The sequence below is a fragment of the Rhinoderma darwinii genome, chromosome 5, assembly GCF_050947455.1.
Source record: "Rhinoderma darwinii isolate aRhiDar2 chromosome 5, aRhiDar2.hap1, whole genome shotgun sequence".
NCBI classification, from domain to species: domain Eukaryota; kingdom Metazoa; phylum Chordata; class Amphibia; order Anura; family Rhinodermatidae; genus Rhinoderma; species Rhinoderma darwinii.
Window position 1 is genome coordinate 299286768 of NC_134691.1, and position 26346 is coordinate 299313113.

At 41.1% G+C, this 26346-nt stretch overlaps 1 protein-coding gene across 1 annotated transcript in view; it reads left to right on the top strand.

Moving 5' to 3' along the window:
- Nucleotides 1-26346, top strand: part of LOC142652004 (sodium channel protein type 5 subunit alpha-like) — a 358710-nt gene that overhangs the window by 237325 nt on the left and 95039 nt on the right. The window contains exon 17 of the mRNA XM_075827343.1: nt 23785-24267. Coding sequence (XP_075683458.1) covers nt 23785-24267 — 483 coding nt within the window. The remainder of the gene's footprint in view (nt 1-23784; nt 24268-26346) is intronic.

Below are 26346 nucleotides of genomic sequence, written 5' to 3' on the forward strand. Positions count from 1 at the left end.
AGCGTGTTCTTGGACTGTTGTAGACCGCAGACCTATGAGAGAAAACGGTGGGGCAGGGAGCCAACGGCCCAGGGCTGGCTGGCAAATTTTAGCCGGGAGGCAAGCACACAGTACTTGCCTATGAGTAGCGGCACATTTTGGGGGCACTGTGCAATTGCTGAGTTTGCCCTTGCTAACACCACCCCTATAGAACTGCTACATGTCAATGGAAAAATCTTGCACCAGAGGAAAAAATGTTTCCCAATGGTGGAGTCTTAAAAGAAAGCTTCACCTGGGCCTGGGATCCGGTACTCCGCCATGTGGAAACATTTTTCCCTCTGGCGAATGACTTTTCAGTTGACAGGTAGCAGACTTACATGATGGGGAATTATTTTTCTTTGACCTCTAATTTCTAGTGCGTTGCAGGGGAGAAGGAAAGTGTATACTTTTTTATTTTTCATAGACTTTTTTTTTTCCGGTTGGTTCCATGGATCTATGTTTTCTTATTTATTTTTTTAAATAAAATGGTGAAAGTGGGTTGTGTGAGGGAGTTTTGATTTCAATTAAAAAATGTTTCTTATGTCCATCTGTTTTTTTAATACATTATTACCGCCAGTGTAATGGCCGCTCTCTGATTGACAGCATCCATTACTAAGGCTGGGGCTTACTGATAACCAGTAAAAAGGCTAGCACCAACCTCCCATTATTACCCTGGTACCCAATGCCGCCAGGGGTACTGGGAAGAGCCGGGTATGATCCAATACCTGAACATCTGGAGTGACGGCCGGGCACTTTATCCCTTCAGATGGTCGGGTCCTGGATCGTACCCGGCTCTTCCTGGTACCCCTGATGGCGGTGGGTACTGGGGTAATAATGGGAGGTTGGTGCTAGCCTTTTTACTGGCTAACACTAAGCCCCAGCCTTAGTAATGGATGTTGTCAGACAGCGGCTATTACGAAGACGGTAATAAAGTATAAAAAAAAGACATAAAAAAACAATTTAATTGAAATAAAAACTCCCTCACATAACCCTCTGATGATTTTATTTAAAATGTAGATCATCGAAGTAATCCAACGAATCTACGACGTTGTCCAATTGGTCCAACGGAACCTGCAAAACAAAACATAACCAGTATGAAAAATAAAACTACTTATACTCACCTACTGCAGTCTTCTGTCTTCTTTCTTCTACCCTGCGCTGTAATAGAAACTAGAGGTCAATGAACTGTAGTTCTTATTGTGGCGCACAGGAACTAGAGATCCGGCAGAAATATTAATCGTTATTAATAATTCTGACGCATCTGGGAGGTCCTGTGCACCAGAAAATGCTAATGCATGGACTCCTTAAGTGACAGAAGAGTCCCTGTATTAGCTACGTGGCGGGGTTACTAGCAGTCACACTGAAGTGTTAGGTAAGGCGATATTCACACGACAGTGAAAGAAAATGTCCATTAAAAACTGGTCAACTTGGTTTTTCATGGCCGTTTTGCATCAGTGTCTCCAAATTTTCATCCATTTCCAGTCCGTCTGTCCGTTTTTAATGGCCGTTTTGCATAAGTTTTTCATGGCCATTAAAAAAAACGAATGAATTTCATTGGTCAGGCTTTTTTAGTCCCAACCCCCTGAAAACACCCAAAAGAAGGTTACATGTTCACCTAGATACTATTTAAAGCCTCCCTGTATATGATGCCACACAGCCTCCCTGTATATGATGCCACACAGCCTCCCTGTATATGATGCCACACAGCCTCCCTGTATATGATGCCACACAGCGTCCCTGTATATGATGCCACACAGCCTCCCTGTATATGATGCCACACAGCCTCCCTGTATATGATGCCACACACCTCCTTGTATATGATGCCACGCACCTCCCTGTATATGATGTCACACACCTCCCTGTATATGATGTCACACACCTCCCTGTATATGATGCCACGCACCTCCCTGTATATGATGCCACACACCTCCCTGTATATGATGCCAAACAGCCTCCCTGTATATGATGCCACACAGCCTCCCTGTATATGATGCCACACAGCCTCCCTGTATAGGGTGCCACACAGCCTCCCTGTATAGGATGCCACACAGCTTCACTGTAGATGTCACAGCCCCCCTGTATATGCCACACAGCCCTCCTGTATATGATGCCACCCAGCCCGACATGAATGCGATACATACTCACTGATGCTGCGCTGTCCTCTTCTGGTAAGGTCTCTCGTCTTCACGGGATCTGTGAAGGAGACGCGACGACGCTCACCAATGCAGCGCTGTCTTCTTTTGGTGTGCTAAATGTAGTAGAACAGAAAAAGGGGACCACTGGCGCTGCTATAAATGATGTCAAAGTAGAAGAGAATTGAATTGAATGTATTTATTTTCATGAGACAGGGCTACGCGTTTCAACGCCGGACTGGCGTCTTCATCAGGCCAATGAAGATTCTCTTCTACTTTGACATCATTTATAGCAGCGCCGGTGGTCCCATTTTTCTGTTCTACTACATTCAGTATACCTTGACAGCAATGTATTGACAGTCGTTAAAAACGGATCCATTGACTTCTATGGGGGCTGTCAGGCCATTAAAACTGCCAAAAATAGGACATCTCCTATTTTTTGACGGCCATTATTCACGGGCTGTTAAAAAACGGCCTTGTGAATACACCCATAGAACATCATTGTTCTAAAAATGGCCTTGTGACGGCCGTTAAAAGAACGGCCGTCACACGGCCATTTTTCACTGTCGTGTGAATAAGGCCTTAAGGGTGTGGGGCAGGAGGAGGTGGCAATTCAAATGAATTGACAGGCGGTCCTGCATTCATAGCAGGCAGGGCCTGGCAATTCATTTCAATTGACAGACAACTCCTTCGATGATTGCAGTGACTGTCGCTCTTAGATAAATTGGTGCCCGTCTTCCACCTAGAAGCGAGGGTCGCTGTGGGTCCCTGTGAACCGTACATGCCATAGAGCACGCACGGTTCAAAGCTAGAACGGCTCTAGCAGGAGATAGGAAAGTAGGGATGGGAGCCGACCCTATGCCCTGGGTGCGCTAGATAGCACCTGTGTATGTGTCATGCAGAAACATATACACAGATGCTAATAAAGATGGCTGCCCCATCTTTATTAGTACAAATATATGAATAAATACAGTTACATTAGGGAACATATTAAAATAGTTAGACAAAATAGGCTCATAATTAAAACACGTAAAAAAAAATAACTTTCCTTTAAAGTGTAATTGGGGGTCTGAGCACTTAGCACCCCCTGATCGCTAAAACGAAACACACGGATACGTGTAAACTATAGAAACCATAGAAATGAATCGATCCACAATTTATCCGCAAATATGCGGATAAATTACGGTCGCGAAAAAACGGTTGTGTGCGTGAGGTCAAACTGTACATAACTACACACAAATATAAACATACAGTACATACATTATATCCTCACATATATATATGAGGACGCACATACAACTGGATGTGGCTGTCGCTAGCATCGGAGCCCCCCACTGCATTCGCCAGTGACAGTGCGCGGGCTTTAAACTTTAGTTCCCTTACCGGGAACACTGCTTTTCGGCCTCATGCACATGGCAGCAGAGAGGCTGTATGGAGGCACACGGAGCCTCTTCAGTAGGCAGTCCATGTTCTGCTATATTCTGCTCCTTACGGTGCAGTAATATGTAACTCTTCTACAATAGAAGCAATGCTCTGTAATGCGGCATGCAATGGAGTCTGCCAGAGATTTTTTTCTGTTAAATTTATAAAGAATTCGACAGAAATATAATTCCAGGTGCCTTTGTATCAAATCTGGAGCTTTTGGGCCTCCTCTAGAGTAGATGTTTCGATGTGACTGCTTCCTATGCACCCCCTAAAACTATCCTACAGCTTATGAGCAACTCTATATACTATTATAATAAAGTTGTTATCAAAGACATCTAATTCACCATTGAATACACTGCACAACCCAAAATATTCAGTAGTTCCCATGACAAAAGACAAGGTTCTTGCTTATATTTTGTACATTTCTCTTGGCAATGGCAGTTGCTACAGCAACACAGCTGCACTTGTTTACTTTTTTTTTTATACATGACTGCTAGGGTATGTTATATAAAATCAGCTGATCTTAACCTGTAGGTATACACCGATCAGCTATAACATTAAAGCGACCCTGGGGAGTGCAGAGTTTACTTACCTGATGCTCTCCGTTTAGTTTGTTGTGCTACCGATCCGCCGATTCTTCTGTCATACAAGATTGCCACAGCATTTCACAGACTACCCGATGTACACTGTGCTTCGGTTTTCCAAAATACTCTTTCCTGCTATCTGCTTGGCTATTGCTGCTCTAGCAATGTAAGCAGCACTAGCTAATTGGATAGCAGGGAACAGTGGATCAGAGTACCGAAGCACAGTGTACATCGGGTAGTCTGAGAAATGCCGTGGCCATCTTTTATGAGAGAAGACGGGGCCCGTAAATCTGAGGATTGGTGGCCCAACAAGGTAAACGGAGGCACCAGGTAAATAAAATATGTATTCCCTAGGAAACTTTACTTTTGTAGCAAAAAACCAGAGGGTCTCCTTAAAATCTCTCACAGGTGAATTGGATAACATTGATTATCTTGGCACAATGGCACCTGTCAAGGGGTGGAATATATTAGGCAGCAAGTGAACAGTCAGTTCTTGAAGTTCATGTGCTGGAAGCAGGAAAAATAGACAAGCATAAGGATCTGAGTGAGATTGTCAAGGGCCAAATTGTGATGGCTAGAAAATTGAGTCAGAGTGTATACAAAATGCAGGACTTGTGGGGTCTTAGTAATATGTAGTTAGTACCTACCAAAAGTAGTCAAAGGAAGGACAACTGGTGAACTGCCAACAGAGTCATCAGTGGTCATGAGCGCCCAAGGCTCATTAATACAAAGGAAATGAAGGCTAGCCCGTCTGGTATGAACCCAGACTAGAGCTACTGTAGCACAAATTGCTGAAAAAGTTAATGCTGGCTATGATCGAAAAGTGTCAAAACACAGAGTCCCCTTACGAAAATGCCTACAGCGGGCACATGAGCATCAGAACTAGACAATGGAGCAATGGAAAAGGATGGTCTCTTCTGATGAGTCTTATTTTCTTTAACATCATGTGAACAGCCGAGTTCGTGTGCGTCACTTACCTGCAGAAGAGATGGCACAAGAATGCACTATGAGAAGAAGGCAAGGCGGTGGAAGCAGTGTGATTCTTTGGGCAATGTTATCTGGTATTTGTGTAGATGTTACATTGACACGTACCACCTACCTAAATATTGTTGCAGCACACTCCTTCATGGCAATGGCTTCTTTCAGCAGGATAATATACCCTGGCACACTGCAAAAAATATTGAGAAAAAGTTTAAGGAACATGACAAACAGTTCAAGATGTTGACTTGGCTTCCAAATTTTCCAGATATAAATCCGATCGAGCATCTGTGGGATGTACTGAAAAAATAAGCCTGTTCCATGGAGGTCCTACTTCACGACTTACAGGTCTTAAAGGATTGGCTACTTACTTCTTGGTGCCAGATGCCACCAGATACCATCAGAGGTCTTGTGGAGCCCATGCATCGATTGGTCAGAGCTGTTTTGTTGTCATGAAGGGGACCTACATAATATTAGGAAGGTGGTTTTAATGTTATGGCTGATCAGTGTATAGCTACAGAATACGTTATTGATACATGTTCAATTCAAACTAAATCTGTGAATGCTATGTTCCTCATTAGCCTAGAACTAGTCAGGGTAAGTGAACAGTGATGCTCTGATTCTAAGTGGGAGTAAGGATCGGTTCACACTAGTGTCTTGGCATTGTTTTATGAATGAGCCATGACTGATGTGATGGATCCGTTATCCAATGTATTCGAATGGATCCTGACAGAACTTCATTGACTCCGCTGCAGTTCTCGCATTTTTGACATCAAGAAAAGGGCTGCAGATTGGGCTATTCTTGCCATCAAAATTAGTGGAAAGACTGACAGAAACCCTATCAGAATCCCCAAACGTAAGTGTGAAGGGGAGCCTAACATGTCAAATTCACCTTCTCTGGATCTGTTCTGTTACACAGGCAAACGTGTTTTCTGTTGCGATTCACAACAAATGATTGAGCGACATGTTTGGTCAGTATTTAGAAGACTGTAACATACTTTATATTTAGTATTTAAAAGATCTTAACATAAAAGTTTTATTTAATTTATTTTTCATTCCATAATTTTATTTTTAATTAAAAACCTACTGGGACCAATGATTGTTTTGTTAAACGAAAAAAAAAAAAAAAAAAATAGCAAAATGGAAAACCTACATAACTGCCAATAACAGGTGTTAAACATATTGCACATGAAAAGGGATCTAGGCTTACCGCTTGGGCATCCTCTTTTATCAAAGACTTTTCTTCAGATTAACTCCACTTGGCAGCTGCTAAATACAGATGGTTCTACTGTACTCAAAAAAGCCAGAGATCAATTTAAGTATTTATTTCTTCCTACAAAACAATCTCCCATTGATAAGCCTGTTGGACGCTCTAATGAATAACCACAGCATGCCAATGGCTTACACATCAGTAATAGAAGTTACCCCTGCTACCTTCCATATGCTTATATTTATACGACTAATGTCTCCTTTCTTCCACTGGGCTTTGTATTTATTCCTACTAATATTGGCGGCTGAAACAAAGCAAATTAATTGTCTTTCATGTAGAGCAGAAATTAATTTGCAGTTAATAAAATTTAGAATTTTTACTCCACACGGTGATTTGGTATTTAGGCTATTATTTGTAGTGGGGTTTAGATTTTTCTATAGCTGTTTTGCTTTTAAAGACTCATGGCAAGTTTTCTAAAAAAAAAAAAGTCTAGTTTTATTTTGTAATTTCAAGGCTGTCCAACTGGTAACCTTTTGCCAGATGCCTCCCGCTTATGCTGCCCCTTCTCGTAAAGGCAGCATTTTTATACTTTATTGTATACCATCCTTGCTCAATAGTTTTGAATTAGTGACTATGTTGTTATGCATGTGGCGAACTTCATGTAAATACCTGGAGTTCTGTTTGAGTACTGTGTAGAATCTTACATTTGCCCAAAGAACAGCCTGACATTTTCTCACAAAATTGTGTATTGTGTCACGAAATGGTACTAGTGGTGTAATTTGCCCACACTTGCTGTTTATTGACCAGTTGTAGACCATGTTAGTTTGGTTAATCATGGGAATGTTTATATCTAATTATAACTCCTTGCAGGATGCAATATTGTCTGGATGGTGGTGGACTGGTTCTCTAAAATAGCACATTTTATCCCGCTAACCGGCCTACCTTCTGCTCCTTGACTGGCAAATCTCTTTATTTTACATATCTTCCGCCTGCATAGCTTGCCTCTTCATATGGCGTCTGATCGGGGGGTAGTTTACCTCAAAGTTCTGAAGAGCCCTCGGTAAACTGCTCGATGTGAAATGAACATAACTCCTGTAATGTGTGAATGGTGTTTTCAGGATAAACCACCTGACTTTTTTTGTACATAAACAATGGATGTGAATACAGCTTTGGAGTATAATACAGGCTATGACTAAGGATCAGTACAAGAGAAGCGAAGCAATATATTTTCACATGTTCATCCTTTTATGTTGATTAATTCTAAAAATAAACCTATATATTATGTTCAAAAATCGACAGAAACTACAAGGAACTTTTGAACAAGAGTCCTCGAAGGTTTCCATAACTTCTATTAATTTTATTTGGGGATGGATTAATTGGGTTCTTGTGGATCAGCTCTGCATGAAAACCTTTACTACAATTGCTCAGTAATAAGGGGCCAGACTGATGCGACTCCTATGACATGCCTAATTGACATGCCTTAAAAGTCTATGCCCGGTAGAACCACTATAAATAATAGTTTGTGCCAAGTATTGGACTTTGTAACTTAGAATCACATTTTCATAAGAATTTAAAAAAAAAGTGCTGCTTTCTCTAGTGGGTGATTTCATATTTGTACATTGCTAGAATAAACTTTATGCTACTTACCTCTGTGTGGTTGAGGATTGTCTTTTATTATATTGACATTTGGGAATATAGCCTTTTCTTAAAAATAAGGAACTTTAATATATTCTGCTTACTTAGCAGCACATTGTGCAGTCATTTTTATTAAATAAAAAATGTTATCAACCCCGGGAATATCGGGAATATTTTGGGACTTAAAAAAGTTTTAAGAGATCGCAAAAAAGTTCTGTTTTTTTTTCTCCAAGAAACAGTACCACTCTTGTCTGTTGGCTGTGCCTGTTATTGCACCTCAGCCCTATAAAAGTGAGACCCCCGCTCTTCTAATAGGGGGGCCTCTCTATCTATTAGACATTTATGTAATATCCCGCCATTGCCATAAATGCCTATCATGGGAAAAATCCTTTATGTCTTAGTGAGCTAACAGGTTAACCCAAACAAAACTCTACGGTAGAGAACATATTTATACAACATGATCATTCCACTTGCCATTAAAAATTTACCAGTAACTGTAAGGATACATCTGACTGGTTACGCATTGATACTTTCCTTGCCTCTTACTGCTGTATTACTAGGCAGACTTGCCATTTAGAAGTATAGCAAAAATAGATAATAACCCAAAGGGGATTGTGTTGTAGGGTGCATAACTTTACGACGTAAAAATGGCGTTATTTGCATTACATTTATAAAGAATTTCGCAGATGGTGTGATCAATTTGGTGCAACTCACGAGGCATGTTAGGCACTATTTGCACATTTATACCCCACTGTGGCCACTGTACAATTACAAAAACGAGCAAAAAAAGGCACATGTTTTAGTACATTTCACTTCTATTGGTTATCCCATTGTTTTTAGACACTTTAAATATAAATTGGCCCACATTTACTAAGACTTACGATTTTTATGCCAGTGAAAGTTGAGGATGAAGTTAAAGTGATTTGCGCTGAATTTTAAAAAGGCGCACATCTCTTCATAAATTTGACACAAACAGGCAAAAAATCAAATCTCGATTTGCACCAGAATTTTGCACTTAATTTACTTAATAAATGTAGTCTAAGATGCAGTATGTCTACTTTTCAAATTTGAAGAGTGACAAGAAAAGTTGCAAAAATTTTCTGCAAGTTTGTCACATGTTTACAATTTATTGGGTACAGTTAATTGCCAAAACCTGATGTAATGTCATAAGTTAATGTGGACCATTAAATATGGCATGCATCATATACTCTGTAATGTCCGCGGTAGCAGACCGCCGCCTCCCCTTATCCTCTGATGGCCACGACTCTAGTCCTCTGGCCGACGTCTCCCTTCTCGGAGACACCAGCACATGCGGCTGCTCTGTTCTGTAGTGTCCTCTTGAGTGCGTGCACTCATGTCCGGCCTTAAAGGACCACCACGCGCACATACAAATAATGACTAATTAGCCCCCGTTCCCCATGGACTATAAGAAAGACCCTGCCCTTTCACTCCTTGCCTGAGAATTGTTGTGTATTCCCATGTTAGTCTTAGAAAATCATCCCTTAGTGTTATCCTGTTCCCAGTATTCCCGTATCCTGCTTTCTGTATCCCGTGCTGTGTTTGTTCCTCTGTCTTATGCAGAGTTGGAGTCGTGTTGTGTCACATGCCACGCCTCTTGTACTAAGAACCTGGCATATACATTATAGACTATTGTTTGGCCAGATGCTACTCTACTACGACGGTGCTGCCTAGTGGGTCCACAGATCGTGACAGTACACTCAGGCCAAAGACCCCGCTGGTCAACCCACGACCATGACGACATCACAAATCATGAAGGCATACATGCGAGACATCCAGTCACGACAGAACCAACTCCTCCAGGCGGTGAACGCCATTGCACATCATCTGGATGCTCAAACGTCAGTCTTCACGGCACCCACTCCTGTTGCCCCTCTTGCTACACCTGCTATCAGTACCGATCCCTGATTCTCCCTACCTCTACCTCCTCGCTACGATGGGGACGCGAGGTCCTGCAAGGAATTTTTAAATCAATCCCAGATCCACTTCATACTGCAAGGAAGGGCATTGCCTTCTGATGACGCAAGGATCGCCTTCATAATCTCTCTCCTTACTGGAAAGGCCCTTGCATGGGCAATCCCCATTTGGGAACATCAGGGACCAGAGACCCCTGACTTCAGTGTTTCTTGCAGACTTTCTGTACGGTTTTTGAGGAACCTGGGAGAGTCTCTACATCTCTGCTGACCCTTCGCCAAGGAGACACCTCCGTGGGCGAGTACGCAATTCGGTTCCGTACTCTGGCTGCTGAACTGGCCTGGAACAAAGAGGCCTTGGTGGCTACCTTCTGGCAGGGACTGTCTTCTGATATTAAAGACGAGCTTGCCGCTCGAGATTTGACACCTACCCTGGATGATCTTATTCTTCTGGCCACTCTGATTGACATGAGGGTCCAGGAACGGTCCCAAGAGGTTTGTCGGGACAGAAGATTCCCTAGGCTGGCTCCTACATTCCAGTGACCCCCTGCTGCCCTCATCAGTTGTTCCACCAGAGGAACCTATGCAAGTGGACCGTTTCAAATTGTCAGTCCAGGAGAAACAATGCATATGCACTTCGGGACTCTGTCTGTATTGCGGCCTAGGAGGTCATTTTGTGCGTTTGTGTCCCCAGAAGCCAAAAACTCCAGAGCCTAGGATTGGTTGGAGAGACAACCCTAGGTGGAATGGTGCTAAATAGAAAATTCTCTCCCAAACTGTCCATTCCTGCAACCATAGTGTCCGGCGAGAAGACACACCGGGTCTCTGCCTTCCTGGATTCCGAGTTTGTGGCAAACTTTATCCAACAGGACCTAGCGGATCTTCTCCAGTTGCCCACAGTCCCTCTGGAGACGCCTCTGGCTGTTGTCTCGGTGAATGGACTTCCTCTGCCCAATCCTATTGTGTCTGAGACCAAGCCACTGAAGCTCCAAGTTAGAGATCTTCACACAGAACAGATTGCATTTCTTGTCTTGCCCAAAACCGTCAATCCGGTTTTGCTGAGTCTGCCTTGGCTCTGGCTACATGCCCCAGTCATTGACTGGAATTCCGGAGAAGTTCTCCAGTGGAGCCCCAAATGTTTCAACTGCTGCCTGTTACAGATCCATCCTCTCCAGCCTCCTCTGTCTCAGCCATTAGCTGGATTACCCACTCATTTTGTTCAGTTTGTGGACGTCTTCAGCAAGAAGGAGGCTGTGATGCTTCCCCCACACCGGTCTTATGACTGTACAATTGAACTTGTCCCCGATATTTCACCTCCCCGTGGACGGGTATATCCTCTCTTCTTGCCAGAGACCTAGTCCATGTCAGCATATGTCAAGGACAATTTGGAGAGGGGCTTCATATCAAAATCCTCCTCCCCGGCCAGAGCCGTGTTCTTCCTTAAAAAGAAAGACGGATCAGTTCGACCCTGCATTGGCTACCGTGGTCTCAACCAGATCACGGTCAAGAATAAATATCCATTGCCATTGATCCCCGAATTATTTGACCAAATTCGAGAAGATTTTCCTCTAAACTGAACTTGCGTGGGGCTTACAAGTTGATCCGAATCAGTCGAGGTGATGAGGGGAACACGGCATTCAACACTTGAGACGGGCACTACGAATACCTGGTGATGCTCTTCGGTCTGTGTAATGCTCCCGCTATCTTCCAAGAATTTGTGAATGATATCTTGCGAGACGTCTTCTATCACTGTGTTATGGTCTATCTAGCTGATATTTTGATCTTCTCCCCAGACATGACGACACATCGGAGGCATGTCCATCAAGTCCTGTTGTAATTAAGGGAGAATCGCCTGTATGCCAAGCTGGAAAAATGCCTTTTCGAAAAAAATTCTCTGCCCTTCCTGGGCTACATCATCTCTGACCAAGGCCTCATTGATGCTGAGAAAGTAAAGTCCATCCTGGAATGGCCACATCCTCAGGGTCTGCGGTCCATACAGTGTTTTCTGGGATTCGCTAACTTCTACCTGCAGTTTATCCCAAATTTCTCGCCGCCGAAGGCTCCCATCTCTACCCTTACCAAGAAAGGTGTGAACACCAAGGTGTGGACCCCAGAGGTAGAATCAGCATTTATTAGCCTCAGGACTGCCTTCACTTCAGGCTCGATCCACCATCATTCTGATGTATCTCGACAGTTCTTGTTGGAGGTGGACGCTTCCTCTGTGGGTGCAGGGGCACTTCTATTCCAGAGAGGTCTCAAGGGAAAGGCAGTAGTGTGTGGTTATTACTCAAGACTGTGTTCTTCCGCAGAGCGCAATTACTCTATTGGGATCAGGAGTTGGGATCGGTAGTTACTGGCCATCAAGCTGTCACTGGAGGAGTGGAAATATCTGCTAGAATGGCGCAGTTCATCCCATTCTGATATAGACTGACCATAAGAATATCACCGATCTCCAGTTGGCTCAACAACTAAACCCCCATCAAGCCAGATGGTCGCTGTTCTTCACCCGTTTTCACTTTGTGCTCCACTTTCGTCCCACTGACAAAAATGTGAGGGACGATGCCCTGTTCAGGTCATTTGAAACAGAGGACACTGTGGAGACCCCTCAATGTATCATAGACCTGTCCTGCATTATTACTGCTAATCCCCTGTAAGTTAACCCATTCCCGACCACCCCACGTAGATTAACGGGCTGCAGAGCTGGTCCTTGTGCCTGCAGCCTGTTAATCTACGTGTGCTCCTAACAGAGCACACAGACGCTCCCCGCAGCCCGGCATCTCAAAGTACAGGCTGCTACTAGCAGCCTTAATACTGGGGGAAAACATTGGGTCGGATCACAGCGGTGATCCGAACCGATTAACCCCTTAATTGCGGCAGTCGATAGTGACCGCCGCATTTAAGTTGTTATAGCAACATCGGCACCCCGCTACGCGATTGGGGGGGCCGATTGTTGCTGGGCGGGGGCGATTGCTATGGCAACCGGAAGCCTAACAAAGGCTTCGGGTCTGCCATCTATTGAAGGCGATTATGTCCTGCCAGAGGCAGGACCTAATATGCCTCCTGTCAGTGTGAAACTGACAGGTATAATACCCTGCAATACATAAGAATTGCAGGGTATTATAACAACGATCCAAAAATTGGATCTTCAAGTCCATAGAAGGACTAAAAAAAAAAAGTAAAATAAGTTACAAAAAATTTACAAAAGTAAAATGTCAAAATAATAAATTTTTAAAATTGACTTTTTCCCCTTATAAAGTCCTTTATTATTAGAAAAAATAAATAAACTATTCATAATTGGTATCGCTGCGTCCGTAACGGCCTGAACTATAAACATATAATGTAATTTATCCCGCACAATGACCGCCATAAAAAAATAAGTTAAAAACTATACCGGAATCGTTATTTTTAGTCACTTCAGCTCCCAAATAATTTTCATAAATTGGGATCAAAAAAATCGCATGTACCCAAAAATTATACCGATAAAAACTACAGTTTGTTCCGCAAACAACAAGCCCTCACACAGCTTTCCTGATAGAAAAATAAAAAAGTTGTGGCTCTTAGAATATGGCGACACAAAAACGAAAAAATTTTTTTAAAACCGTGATCTTATCGTGCAAACACCATAAAACATTAAAACCTATATACATGGTATCGCCGTAATCGCATCGACCCAGAGAATAAATGAAATATGTAATTTATAGCGCACTGTGAACGCCGTAAAAAAATAAATAAAAAACAATAGAAGTTTTGACAGCCTAATTCAGCAAAAAACCTATGGGATCAAAATGCTCACTATACCCCTAGACAAATTCTTTTTAGGGCTGAAGTTTCCCAAATGGGGTCACTTCTGGGGGTTGTCCACTGTTTTGGTCCCTCAGGGGCTTTGCAAATGCGACATGACACCCGAAAACCAATTGAGTAAACTTGATCTCCAAAAGCCAAATAGTGCTCCTTCGCTTCGGAGCCCTGCTGTGCGTCCAAACAGCCGTTTATTACCACATGTGGGGTATTGCCGTAATCAGGAGAAATTGCTTTACAAATTTCTACGTTTTTTTGAAAAAAATTTAGATTTTCATTTTTACGGACTAATTCCACAAAATTCAGCAAAAAACCTGTGGGGTTAAAATGCTCACTACACCCCTTGATGAATTCCTTGAGGTGTGTAGTTTGCCAAATGGTGTCTTTTTGGAGGTGTTTCCACTGTTTTGGCACTACAAAACCTCTTCAAACCTGACATGGTGCCTAAAATATATTCTAATGAAAAGGAGGCCCCAAAATCCACTAGGTGCTCCTTTGGTTCTGAGGCCTGTGGTTCAGTCCATTAGCGCACTAGAGCCACTTGTGGGATATTTCTAAAAACTGCACAATCCGAGTAATATATATTGAGTTGCATTTCTCTGGTAAAACCTTTGGTGTTACAGAAAAAAATGGATTAAAATGGATTTTCCGACAAAAAAAAGAAATTTGTAATTCACCTCTACTTTGCTTTAAGTCCTGTGAAATACCTAAAGGGTTAATAAACTTTCTAAATGCTGTATTGTCTACTTTGAGGGTGTAGTTTTTAAAATTGGGTGACTTATGGGGGTTTCTTTATATAAGGCCCTCAAAGCCACTTCAGAACTGAACTGGTACCTATAAAAATAGGTTTTGGAAATTTTCTTGAAAATGTGAAAAATTGCTGCTAAAGTTCTAAGCCTTGTAACGTCGTAGAAAAATAAAATAATGTTCAAAAAACAATGCAAATATAAAGTAGACATATGGAATATGTGAAATACTAACTATTTTGTGTGGTATTACTGTCTGTCTTACAAGCAGATAAATTTAAAATTAGAAAAATCATAATGTTTGCAAATTTTCTCTAAATTTTGGTGTTTTTCACAAATAAGCAATGAATTTATTGACCAAATTTTTCCACTAGCATAAAGTACAATATGTCACAAGAAAACAGTCTCAGAATCGCTTAGATATGCAAAAGCATTCCAGAATTAAAACCACATAAAGTGACACATCAGATTTGAAAAAATGGGGCTGGTCCTGAGGGCCAAAATGTGCTCGGTCCTGAAAGGGTTAAAGACATCCCTCCAGGGAGGACTTTTGTTCATTTGGCAGGCAGGAGGAGAATTCTTCACTGGGGACACAGCTCCAAACTGGCTGGGCACGCTGGTGTTAGACTCGAGACCTGATAGCTCATCATTTCTGGTGGCCCAAGCTGCCCAAAGATATTGTGGGCCATGTCTCTTCCTGCACTGTCTGTGCTTCTAATAAAGTTACCCACTCCAGACCTGCCGGCCTGCTCCAACCTTTACCTGTGCCTAATGCCTCCTGGCAGCATATTGCAACGGACTTTGTCACAGATCTTCCTCCCTCAGCAGGATGCAATATTGTCTGGATGGTGGTGGACTGGTTCTCTAAAATAGCACATTTTATCCCGCTAACCGGCCTACCTTCTGCTCCTTGACTGGCAAATCTCTTTATTTTACATATCTTCCGCCTGCATAGCTTGCCTCTTCATATGGCGTCTGATCGGGGGGTAGTTTACCTCAAAGTTCTGAAGAGCCCTCGGTAAACTGCTCGATGTGAAATGAACATAACTCCTGTAATGTGTGAATGGCGTTTCCAGGATAAACCACCTGTCTTCTTGTACATAAACAATGGATGTGAATACAGTTCTGGAGTATAATACAGGCTATGACTCAGGATCAGTACAAGAGAAGCGAAGCAATATATTTTCACATTTTCATCCTTTTATGTTGATTAATTCTAAAAATAAACCTATATATTATGTTCAAATATGGACAGAAACTACGAGGAAACTTTTGAACGAGAGCCCTCGAAGGTTTCCATAACTTCTATAAATTTTATTTGGGGATGGACTAATTGGGTACTCGTGGATCAGCTCTGCATGAAAACCTTTACTACAATTGCTCAGTAATAAGGGGCTAGACTGATGCGACTCCTATGACATGCCTAATTGACATGTCTTAAAAGTCTATGCCCGGTGGAACCACTATAAATAATAGTTTGTGCCAAGTATTGGACTTGGTAACTTAGAATCAAATTTTCATAAGAATTTTTTAAAAAAAGTGCTGCTTTCTCTAGTGGGTGGTTTTATATTTGTACATTGCTAGAATAAACTTTATGCTACTTACCTCTGTGTGGTTGAGGATTGTTTTTATTAAATTGACATTTGGGAATATAGCCTTTTCTTAAAAATAAGGAACTTTAATATATTCTGCTTACTTAGCAACCCATTGTGCAGTCATTTTTATTGGATTAAAAATGTTATCAACCCCGGGAACATTGGGAATATTTTGGGACTTAAAAAAGTTTTATTTTGGGAATTTTTTTTTTTTTAAGAGATCGCAAAAAAGTTCTGCTTTTTTTTCTCCAAGTAACAGCACCTCTCTTGTCTATTGGCTGTGCCTGGTATTGCAGATCAGCCCATAAAAATTAGACCCCCGTTCTTCTAATAGGTGGGCCTCTCTAACTATTAGACATTTATGTAATATCCCGCCATAGCCATAAATGTCTATCATGGAAAAAATCCTTTATGTCTTAGTGAGCTAACAGGTTAACCCAAACAAAACTCTATGGTAGAGAACATATTTATACAACATGATCATTCCACTTGCCATTAAAAATTTACTAGTAACTGTAGGGATACATCTGACTGGTTATGCATTGATACATTCCTTGCCTCTTACTGCTGTATTACTAGTCAGACATGCCATTTGGAAGTATAACAAAAATGGATAATAACCCAAGGCGGAAGAAATATATAACGAAGACATACACAATATTTTTACTCCACCTACCATCCTCAGTCTAATGGTCAAGTCGAGAGGATTAACCAGATCTTGGAGAATTATCTTTGTCACTTTATCTCCGTGCAGCATGATAACTGGGTATAGCTTCTTCCATGGGCTGAATTCTCTTATAACAACCACACAAGTGAGTTCACTACTTCCACGTCATTCTACATTGTCTATGGCCGACATCCATAAATCCCTCTTCTTGTTCCTGCTACATCTCAGGTACCCACAGCTGACTCTGCATTTGGGGACTTTTTACACATTTGGCAACAGACCAGGTCCTGTATTCTACTGGCAGTCGATCACATGAAGTGAAAAGCTGATACACGAAGAAGAGAGCCGCCACAGCTTCTTCCTGAAACCAAAGTCTGTCTGTCCTCAAGGAATATTCGTTCAAAGGTGCCAAATTTGCTCGCAGGTTTCTCAGACCTTTTGAGATCCTACAACAGATAAACCCTGTCTCCTATAAGCTTTGGCTGCCTCCTACCCCAGAACCCCCAACTCCTGTCATCTGTCCCTCCTGAAACCTGTGGTTCTGAACTGCTACATTAAAGTTCCTAGTCCTGCAGTTGCTCCCAACGGTTCTTTTGATGTATTCGAGGTGAAGGAGATCCTGGACTATAAAAAAGTACGAGGAAAAACTCTCTATTTAGTGGACTGGAGAGGGTTTGGTCCTGGGGAGAGGTCCTGGGAGCCAGAAGAGAACCTTAATGCCCCTACCCTCCTTAAAAAATTCCTCTCACGCTCTGGATCCAAGAAGAGGGGGCGTAAGGGGGGTTACTGTAACATCCACGGACAGCTGCCTCTCCTTAACCTCTGACGGCCGCGACCGCAGACTCCTGTCTTCTGGCTGATGTCTCCCTCCTCGGAGACACCAGCACATGCGGCCGCTCTGTTCTGTAGTGTCCTCTAGGGCTAGCGCGCGCACATGCAAATAATGACTAACCCCAGTTCACCCTGGACTATAAGAAGGGCCCTGCCCTTTCACTCCTTACCTGAGCGTTGTGTTGTATTCTCATGTTAGTCTTAGCAAATGGTCCCATAGTGTTATCCTGTTCCCAGTGTTCCCGTATCCTGCTTCCTGTATCCTGTACCCCGTGCTGTGCTTGTTCCTGTGTCCAGTGTTGGAGTATTGTTGTCTCTCCTGCCACACCTGCTGTAATACACCACGTCTGGTGTCATCCGCCACGTCTGGCGTCATCTGCCGCATCAAATTTCCATCCATGCCAAAGCCTCTGCTACTGTCTAGACTCTTTACAGGTACTCTTGTACTAAAGACTTTGCATAGACATTATAGACTTGTTTGGCCAGCATCTACTCCGCTACGGCGGTGCGGCCTACTGGGTCCATATACACTCAGATCGTGACATACTTCACATAATGTGCATCAGAATTGTCCCAATTCTTGCTAATTAAATCTCTCCAATTTTTTCTAAAACTTGAGGAAAGGCAGCTTATATTTTTTGGTGAATTTTAGAACTTTAATAAGTGCCTGCTAAATCTGAATTGACCTAATACACTAAATTGTCCTTAATCACTTTCATACCTGGTCCACAATATCCTCACATCCCCCCTTCATGTACCAAGTCTTTATTTTTTTAACTGATAAAACATGATCTAAGACTTTGAGAGGGCAAGCAGACACTTTGGGACTGGTGTCTGACAGATTTTTGGATGGGAACCAGTATTGTCAGTAAGACTTATTAAATGGGACCTTGTACTCGTTTCAACACAGAAAGCGATTACTTTTTTTTAAATATAAATCCCACTGCAATTTGGTCTAACATAATTTGTGTTAGTGTGTTTACACATGCCTGTCCATACAGGCCAGAGATTTCAATATTCTGAGGGGGTCCATAGACTATGTGGATGTACTGTACATGTGTAAACAGACAAGTCCATAGCTAATTACAGCATGAATATTTGAAAAGTTTTTGTGTTGTGTAACCCTAAACATCTTCCAGAGAACTAGTCACAAAAACTCCCCCGATATACTCAACCTTTAACCAGCTACGAGCAGTCACTGCACTCTGTATCTGCAGTTTTCCACCAAAAACGAATATCAATTCTTTAAAAAGCTTGGTTTCAGGTTTTCTTATTTTATTTTTTATTTTTAGAAGGCGCAAAATGTGAGGTCCTGATGGAATCTAATAACGGAGTACAGTTATTACCGCTTCTGTTTGAAGTCTTGTAACTTCTTTGATACTGGTGTCTGAATGCATGGCAACAATAAATGAGTCACTATCTGAATAGAAAAAAATGCGCATCCTTGAATTAGTGACATTTGGAAGATTGCATTAATTTTATCGCTGTGACAAAAAGTGCTAAGAGGAAGCAATTTTGTCCTACATTTTATTCAAAAGCAATTATGTTCAAAATGGTGAATGGTGGAGTGAAAGTTTTTAACCGCTATCAAACGATTTTTATGTGATTTCTACACAATAATTATATCCTATTTATATAGTCACACCAATGTTCAAGTAAATACTCAGGGGTATGGTGACATATGTCAATTGCTACTTACAAGATTATGCATACATGTGTCATGTAAAAAATGCACTTAAAGGGATATATTGGAAAAACATAATTATGAGTAAACTCCGAGGTGTTGTACAATATTAAAAAAAGTTGTCTGTTTTTTTTTAAATTTATTAAAACAGCGCCACTCTTGTCCATGGCTGTCAGGAAAATCTCAACGTTACAGGGTGCTGCAATTTAAAACAAACTCGTGAAAACCGAAAGGGCTCATACAAATAGCAGAACTGTATAAACTGAGCCTGAAAAGAGGCATATAGACTTCATGTGCCACCTTATGGTACCTCTATATATTCTCTCCTAGAAGCAATGTCACAATTTTCCCCATTAATTCCAGTGACTAAAAAAAATGCAGCATAAAAAATGTCATTTAAAAAAAACAGTTTTCTAGCATCTTTAGGCCTCACGCACATGACCGTAGTTTTTTGTCGGTTGTGCTAGCCGCAATTTTGCAGATAGCGCACAGATTTATTTATTTCTATGGAGACATGCACACGAACGTGATGTTCACGGGTCTGTGTGGAGGCGGCAAATCCAGGCTGCAAAAACTCAGGACCAGTCATTTTACGTCCTGGATTTGCGGCTTGTGAAACTGGTGACATAAATTTTTTTGGTGCGGAGCCGTGAATACTGATGACACACGGATGCACTATAGAAGTTTTTTTTGCGGACAAATGGACTGCAATGGATCTGTGGTTTTGCGGCTGGCAAAACCACTAAAGTCGTGCGTATTAGGCCTTAGAAGTGCATATTTATGAAAAAATCGTATCTGATATTTAAAGGGGTTTTCCAGGAATACATTCGGATAGCTTGTCATTACGATATGCCATCTGCGTTAAATGGGGGTCTGTCCTCCATCCGTTATGTTCTGCTGTGTCCCACTGATCACTTATTGATGGCCTATACTGTGTATTCCTGGAAACCCATATTAACACAGGGTTTTTGTCTACCATATGTTGAAATAGCTGTAATGTACCAACATTGTACAAAAATTCAGCAAAACATATTTGTAAATTAGGATGACAAAAGGAAAAAGTAGTGGATTCTAGAAGCAGTCTTTGGCCTCATGCACACGACCGTGCTTTTGTGGCCGCAATTTATCCGCATTTTTGCGGACAAATTGCGGACCCATTCATTTCTTTGGCTCCATGCACACGACCATGGTTTACACGGATCCGTGCGGGGATGACAAATCCGGACTACAAAAATCACAGGACATGTAATTTTAAGGTCCGGATCTGCGGATTCACCAATACTGGTGAATTGTTGTGGATCCGTGAGCTTTAATGACACATGGATTCACAACAAGGGTTTTTTGAGGTCCGATAGACCGCAACGGACCTGTGGTTTTGCGGACCGCAAAACCAATTCGCTCTTGTGCAATGAGGCCTTCCAGTTTATATGATGCAAAAGTCAACAGTAAGTGATCATTGTATAATTAAGTCATTCAATTTTCTAATATACTTTGTGTATTAATTCCTAATGAATTTAATAAAATGTCACACCTAGCACCACAAAAATGCCACAACTAGAGTATTCTCTCAAACCGCAGTAATGAATAATTCAATTAGTGAATTTAAATTCAAACATTATGACTCAGTAACATAGCAGATCTAGACGAAATACTTGTATTTCCCATTAAATAAAGGTTCTGAGCATATTTTCTTAGAACTCTATGTTGTGCCATTCCTCTGTTATTCCTCCTAGAAATTTATAAATTAATTGCCAACTGGGTGTTATCAGTTGGAGGTGTGTCCCTCCACAGACTGATAGTGTCCAATCAATGCTGACAGAGTGAGACTGTGTCGGGATACGCCCCTTAGAGAATGAGAATGGTAACACCTAGTTGTCAATTTATTCATAAATTTCTAGGAGGAATAACAGGGGAATGGCACAATGCATACTAATAAAATATGTTCCCGAATTGTTGATTCATGTAGAATACAAGTATTTACTAAAATACACATGTCAGGAGAGATCCGGTCCTCTTTAATATCACCTATAATGACCGATTCTGAGTTTGTGGAAGAAATATCCTTTTAAGGTTACAAACTACATTTCTATGGGATATTTTTAAAAAGCCTGTATATATTTTTAGTTGATGTTAATTGTATGTCAATGCTTTCTGCTTTTTACCTAATCAAGATTTTTTTACTGCAAGAAAAAAAAAAAGAATTACAATGTAAATTTCCCATTCAACCCATGAGTATCAAGCTGCAAAAATGTAGTTGTGCTTACAGTTTGGTCAGAACCCCATGCTGCACCCTAGCAATTTATTGTACAATACCACAGATTAAGGCTTCACGGGACACAGTGCATTATGGATCAAAGAAAGCAGCATGCAGCCTCCATTTTGAAACATTTCTCTTATTACCATTTGTTCAGTCTGAATACTCACTCCCACTCGCTCAGAGTGGCACCACGAAAATATGTTCTCAGCCTCCTTACTTGTTTTCTCATACAGAAAACGAACATATGTGACATTAAATATATTTTTCCTCTCACGGTTCTATTTCTGGCCACATCTATTTTTGAAGGCTTTGTTCGGTCTGTTCTTGAATAGGAATAAGAACATTTACCTGGCCACTTGTCAGAGCTAGTGGCTACAGTAGGTAAAATGCGATTGGAGTTATAAAGGGATTCTGTAACATTCAATTTTACTTCACTTGTCACATTTTTTCCCGCTACACTTTACAATAAAGGTTATCCGTGGTAGCTGCAATTATACTTAATGTTTTGTGAGCATTGTTCCCTTGCAAAGTGTGAACATAGCATTTGTCAATTCAAGAAATCTGACAGAAAACTTATACAGAATAAGGAGTAATCAATGTTATAGATGTACGGAGGACTCTTTTTGTGAAAATTCTACCAAATACAGAACGGGCCTTATGTATAAAAATTAGTGAAGGAAAAATTCTGCAAGTGCTGTACATAGCAACCAATCAGATTCCAGCTTTCATTAATCCAATGCAAGCTATAAAGTGATAGCAGTCATCTGATTCGGTTATTATGGACTGCTACACTTTTTTTTTTTTTACTAATATACACCACTTTTCTGGCGTAAAGACATTAATAAAAATATAGCGTTTGAAAAAAAACACCATATAGGTGAAGCCTCCATATGAAAATGTCAGAAAAAGTGGGTGAAACTAGAACAACTCATTTCTGAACATTTTCCACAACCCCTCTACTTAGAAAAGTGACAGAAAACTATTTCAGGTCTGACCTATATACTGGTGCATGGCATACATGGCGCGCTAGTATCAATAAATATACGCCGGTGCGTGCCTGGGAATATGCATTTCTAATAATTACTACACGTGTACTGGCCATAAACATTAGATAATTGTTAGTTGACACTTGTATGTGACTAGCTTTATCATCAGCAAAAATTTATCATTAAGCAAAAATTCCAATAAGAAAGTCTCCTAAGTGATCATTAGGACAGGATAACACATGCCGTTTTAATGAAGTTTTTGGCTCCATTTTTTTTTAGCCAAACACAGGAGTAGACACAGAAGAAAGGAGATGCATCAGAACTTTCTCTATCTCTTTCTTTCATTTTGAATCCACTACAAGCTCTGGCTAAAAAAAAAACGAGCAAAAACTGCATCAAACAATGTGTGTGTGATCCTAGCCTTAGGGAGTTGTTCAGACTTCCTAAGACTAGGATCACCATACAGTTTTGATAACGTTTGGCTCAGTTTTGTGAGCTAAAGCTAAGACTGGATCAAAAAGTTAGGAAAGGTATAAATGATGCATCTTTTTTCTTCTGTGTCCACTCCTCTGTCGACTGCGAGTTGGGCCCTATATCTAATCCTATCATGTGTGATACTGTCTGCTGAGACACTGTATCTAATCCTATCGTGTAATACTCTCTGTTGAGCCAATGTATTTAATCCTATCATGTGTGATACTGTCTGCTGAGCCACTATATCTAATCCTATCTATAGCTATAGGGTCATAGTGCTATAGATATGCTGTTTCCTATATACACATATACCTACACGCACACAATTTTTTTAGGGGGTATATGTATTGGGGCTATTTCCCCTGACGTTTCAAGACCTTAGTGACGCCTCTGGCTACTACTGCTGCATAGTTGGGTCACTTAGGAGACCCAGCGATGCAGCTGAGAGCTGCGGGCCATCGGCCATGAGAAGTTTGGGGGGGGGGGGGGCCAAGAAGAATCTTTGCATCGGGGCCCATGAGGCTTTAGCTACACCCCTGGTCAGGGACATCTGTGTACAGGGCAGTTTCAGTCTAAAAAGGGGTTGTCCATTTTTTACATCCCTTTTAAATGCAAATGCTTATTATTATATAGTCAAAATCAATTACTGCTATTCAGGAAATATAAAAAAAAAAAAATCTTAATTCTGCTTGGTTGCATTTGTTCTGCAGATTCTGTATTACTTATCACTGAATTGAGTAATGTAAATGATTGGACGAATGTGTTATTGCATATCACGATATGGTTATGGGCTATTCATTTTATTAAGTTATCTTATCTCTGAATTTTGGCAGGTTCTCAACCTTTTTCTGGCTCTCCTACTGAGTTCCTTCAGTGCTGATAACTTGTCTGCCCCAGATGAAGATGGTGAAATGAACAATCTTCAGATAGCTATTGCTAGAATACAAAGAGGTATTTCTTTTGCCAAACAAAGTGTCATAGATTTCATCCGCAGCTTATTTACAAAGCCTAAAAAAAGTGGGGACACTTTTATAACAAGTCTGTCTGGAAAGAATAGGAACAAAAACAACATTAATCCACACAATCATATCAATATGTCCGATACCGGGAAAGAAAAGGATGACTGCATGGATGGGAGTAATACTAATGGTGGGATAGCCAAAACTGGAGAAAAATATGTTGTTAGTGAAAGTGATGATTACATGGCCAACCTTCGTCTCTCCGGCTGTGTTCCCATTGCTATGTGTGAATCAGATGTGGAGTACCATGATGAAGATGAACAAAGTATTTTCACCGATGCTGAGAACGGAAAAGAGGTAAGGGCAAAACTTTTACTAGCTTATTAGTATTATTAGAGTGGTAAAATATTTAGTTGGAATGGAAATCAAATGTACATCCAGCCAAAAATGAGACCTTTCCCGTGCTTCTGAATCTGTATGTGCAGTAACTTTCTCAAGTCTTTCTTTTGTGAGGTCTGCTGCTTGTGGTCTAGACTCCAGGTTCTCAACCTGTGTTACGTCTACCCTAGGGACTACATGCCATGTGTCTAGAGGGTACTCGCACTGTCCTCATGCTTTTATTTGGATTGGCACATCATAGTGTATGATCTTGGCCTTGGGGGTAACTTTTATTATGGGGTATCTGGCTTAGGAACAATGGAAAACACTACTCTAGATTTCCCCTACCTTCAGTCACTGGAAGTAGCTGTCTGCCAGTTACAAATGGCCATATTAACTTTCCACTGTCAGCTGGTCACGCAGATAGTGATTCTACGCCTCTTCAGGATCCCTAAATCCTCATGTCAGTCACAATTCATGCTTTTATAGGTATTGTAAACAGCAAATTAATGAAAAACTATATTTTGAGGTAGCAGGATGTAAACTGCTTAATTTCATGCTGGGATTTCCTCCTGTGAATGAGGCAGAAGCAGCTACTTCATTTAGTGTTCAGACACAGAGCTGTTCACATGACTGCAGTACAGATCAGACTAATGGAACTGATAATATATAAATTTTGGATGAGGTAGCACTTTTTTTTTGGGGTGGGGCATTTTATGTGCACATTATTAGTATCAGGCCGGATTCACACGAGCAAAAAATGCAGCGTTTTGCGCACACAAAACGTCCATAACAGCTTTGTGTGTCAGCAGCATATGATGCGTGGCTGCGTGATTTTCACGCAGCCGCCATCATTATGACACTCTGTATGTTTGTAAACAGAAAAGCACGTGGTGCTTTTCTGTTTTCATTCATAGTTTTGACTGCTGTTGCGTGAATCACGCGCGTCACACGGAAGTTCGTCTGAATAAGCCCTTACAGTGAGTTTCTTATGTATTGAATCCAATTTATTTGTGTCAGTAAAATACTATTTTAAAATGTGCCCCAGCCTAGGCATTGCTCTGAATCCTTGCTTTATATTGAGTTATAAAAGTCCACACAATAGGTGTGTATAGTATGACAATATTATACCGTATACCGTACTATGATTAGAAGTTGTTATCTTTCTTTTGTGATCCTAGTAACAGCTGTGTTGTTGGATACAGGTTCTGTTGCTCTTCTTAATCTGTGTACTTTCCCAACTAGGGATTTTTAGGGTTGAAACACAACCATACGCAGGATAAAATGTCTTGGTGACACCAACATGATCGTGTGATAAGATTCTTGAATGACCTTAACTCTGAATGTTTGTGTGACTCTTGGGTGGACTATATGACGGAAGTAGGTTTCAGTATCTAGCTCCCCACGCACCCACTCATCACGGAACAAGAGGCGAATGGACTAATTCCTGATATTGCTGCTTGTGAGTCTCTTGTGTTTCTTGCAGCAGGTGTGCTATTTCATCTACTGTATGATACATCCTGTCAGCTGCTTCACTTTAAGATCTAAAGCAAATGAAAGTAAACAAGCTACAAAGGGGGTTCCATCCAATAGCTGCTCTGTAAAGACATGGAAGTATGTTTTTCCATGGAATGTAGGACTATTCCTATAATCACCAATTTTCTAGCATTGTATTCATTGTATAAAAAGCAAAATAAGAAATATTGCATTTTACAGTATATTCTGTATAGAGTCTTTAACAGTATCAAAGAAATCAGCTAAGGCCTTATGTACACGGCTGTATTGTGGCTCCATACATGCTCAAAGTTTAGGGGGCCATACTTTACCTCTGCATCCCTCTGGAGGCATACAGAGGTTTCTTTGTACAATTCATTTAGTATTTGACCAAAAAATAATGTTCCACCAGATGTTGTATTCCTTGCTACAGTGTTATATACAGACACCATACGATGGCACACACTACAACTCTGTAGTACAGATCATAAAGAAATCAATGTGCCGCAATATAGGCTCTGTGCAGGTCCGGTTTTAGACAAAGTGTGGACCTGGGCAGAGTTA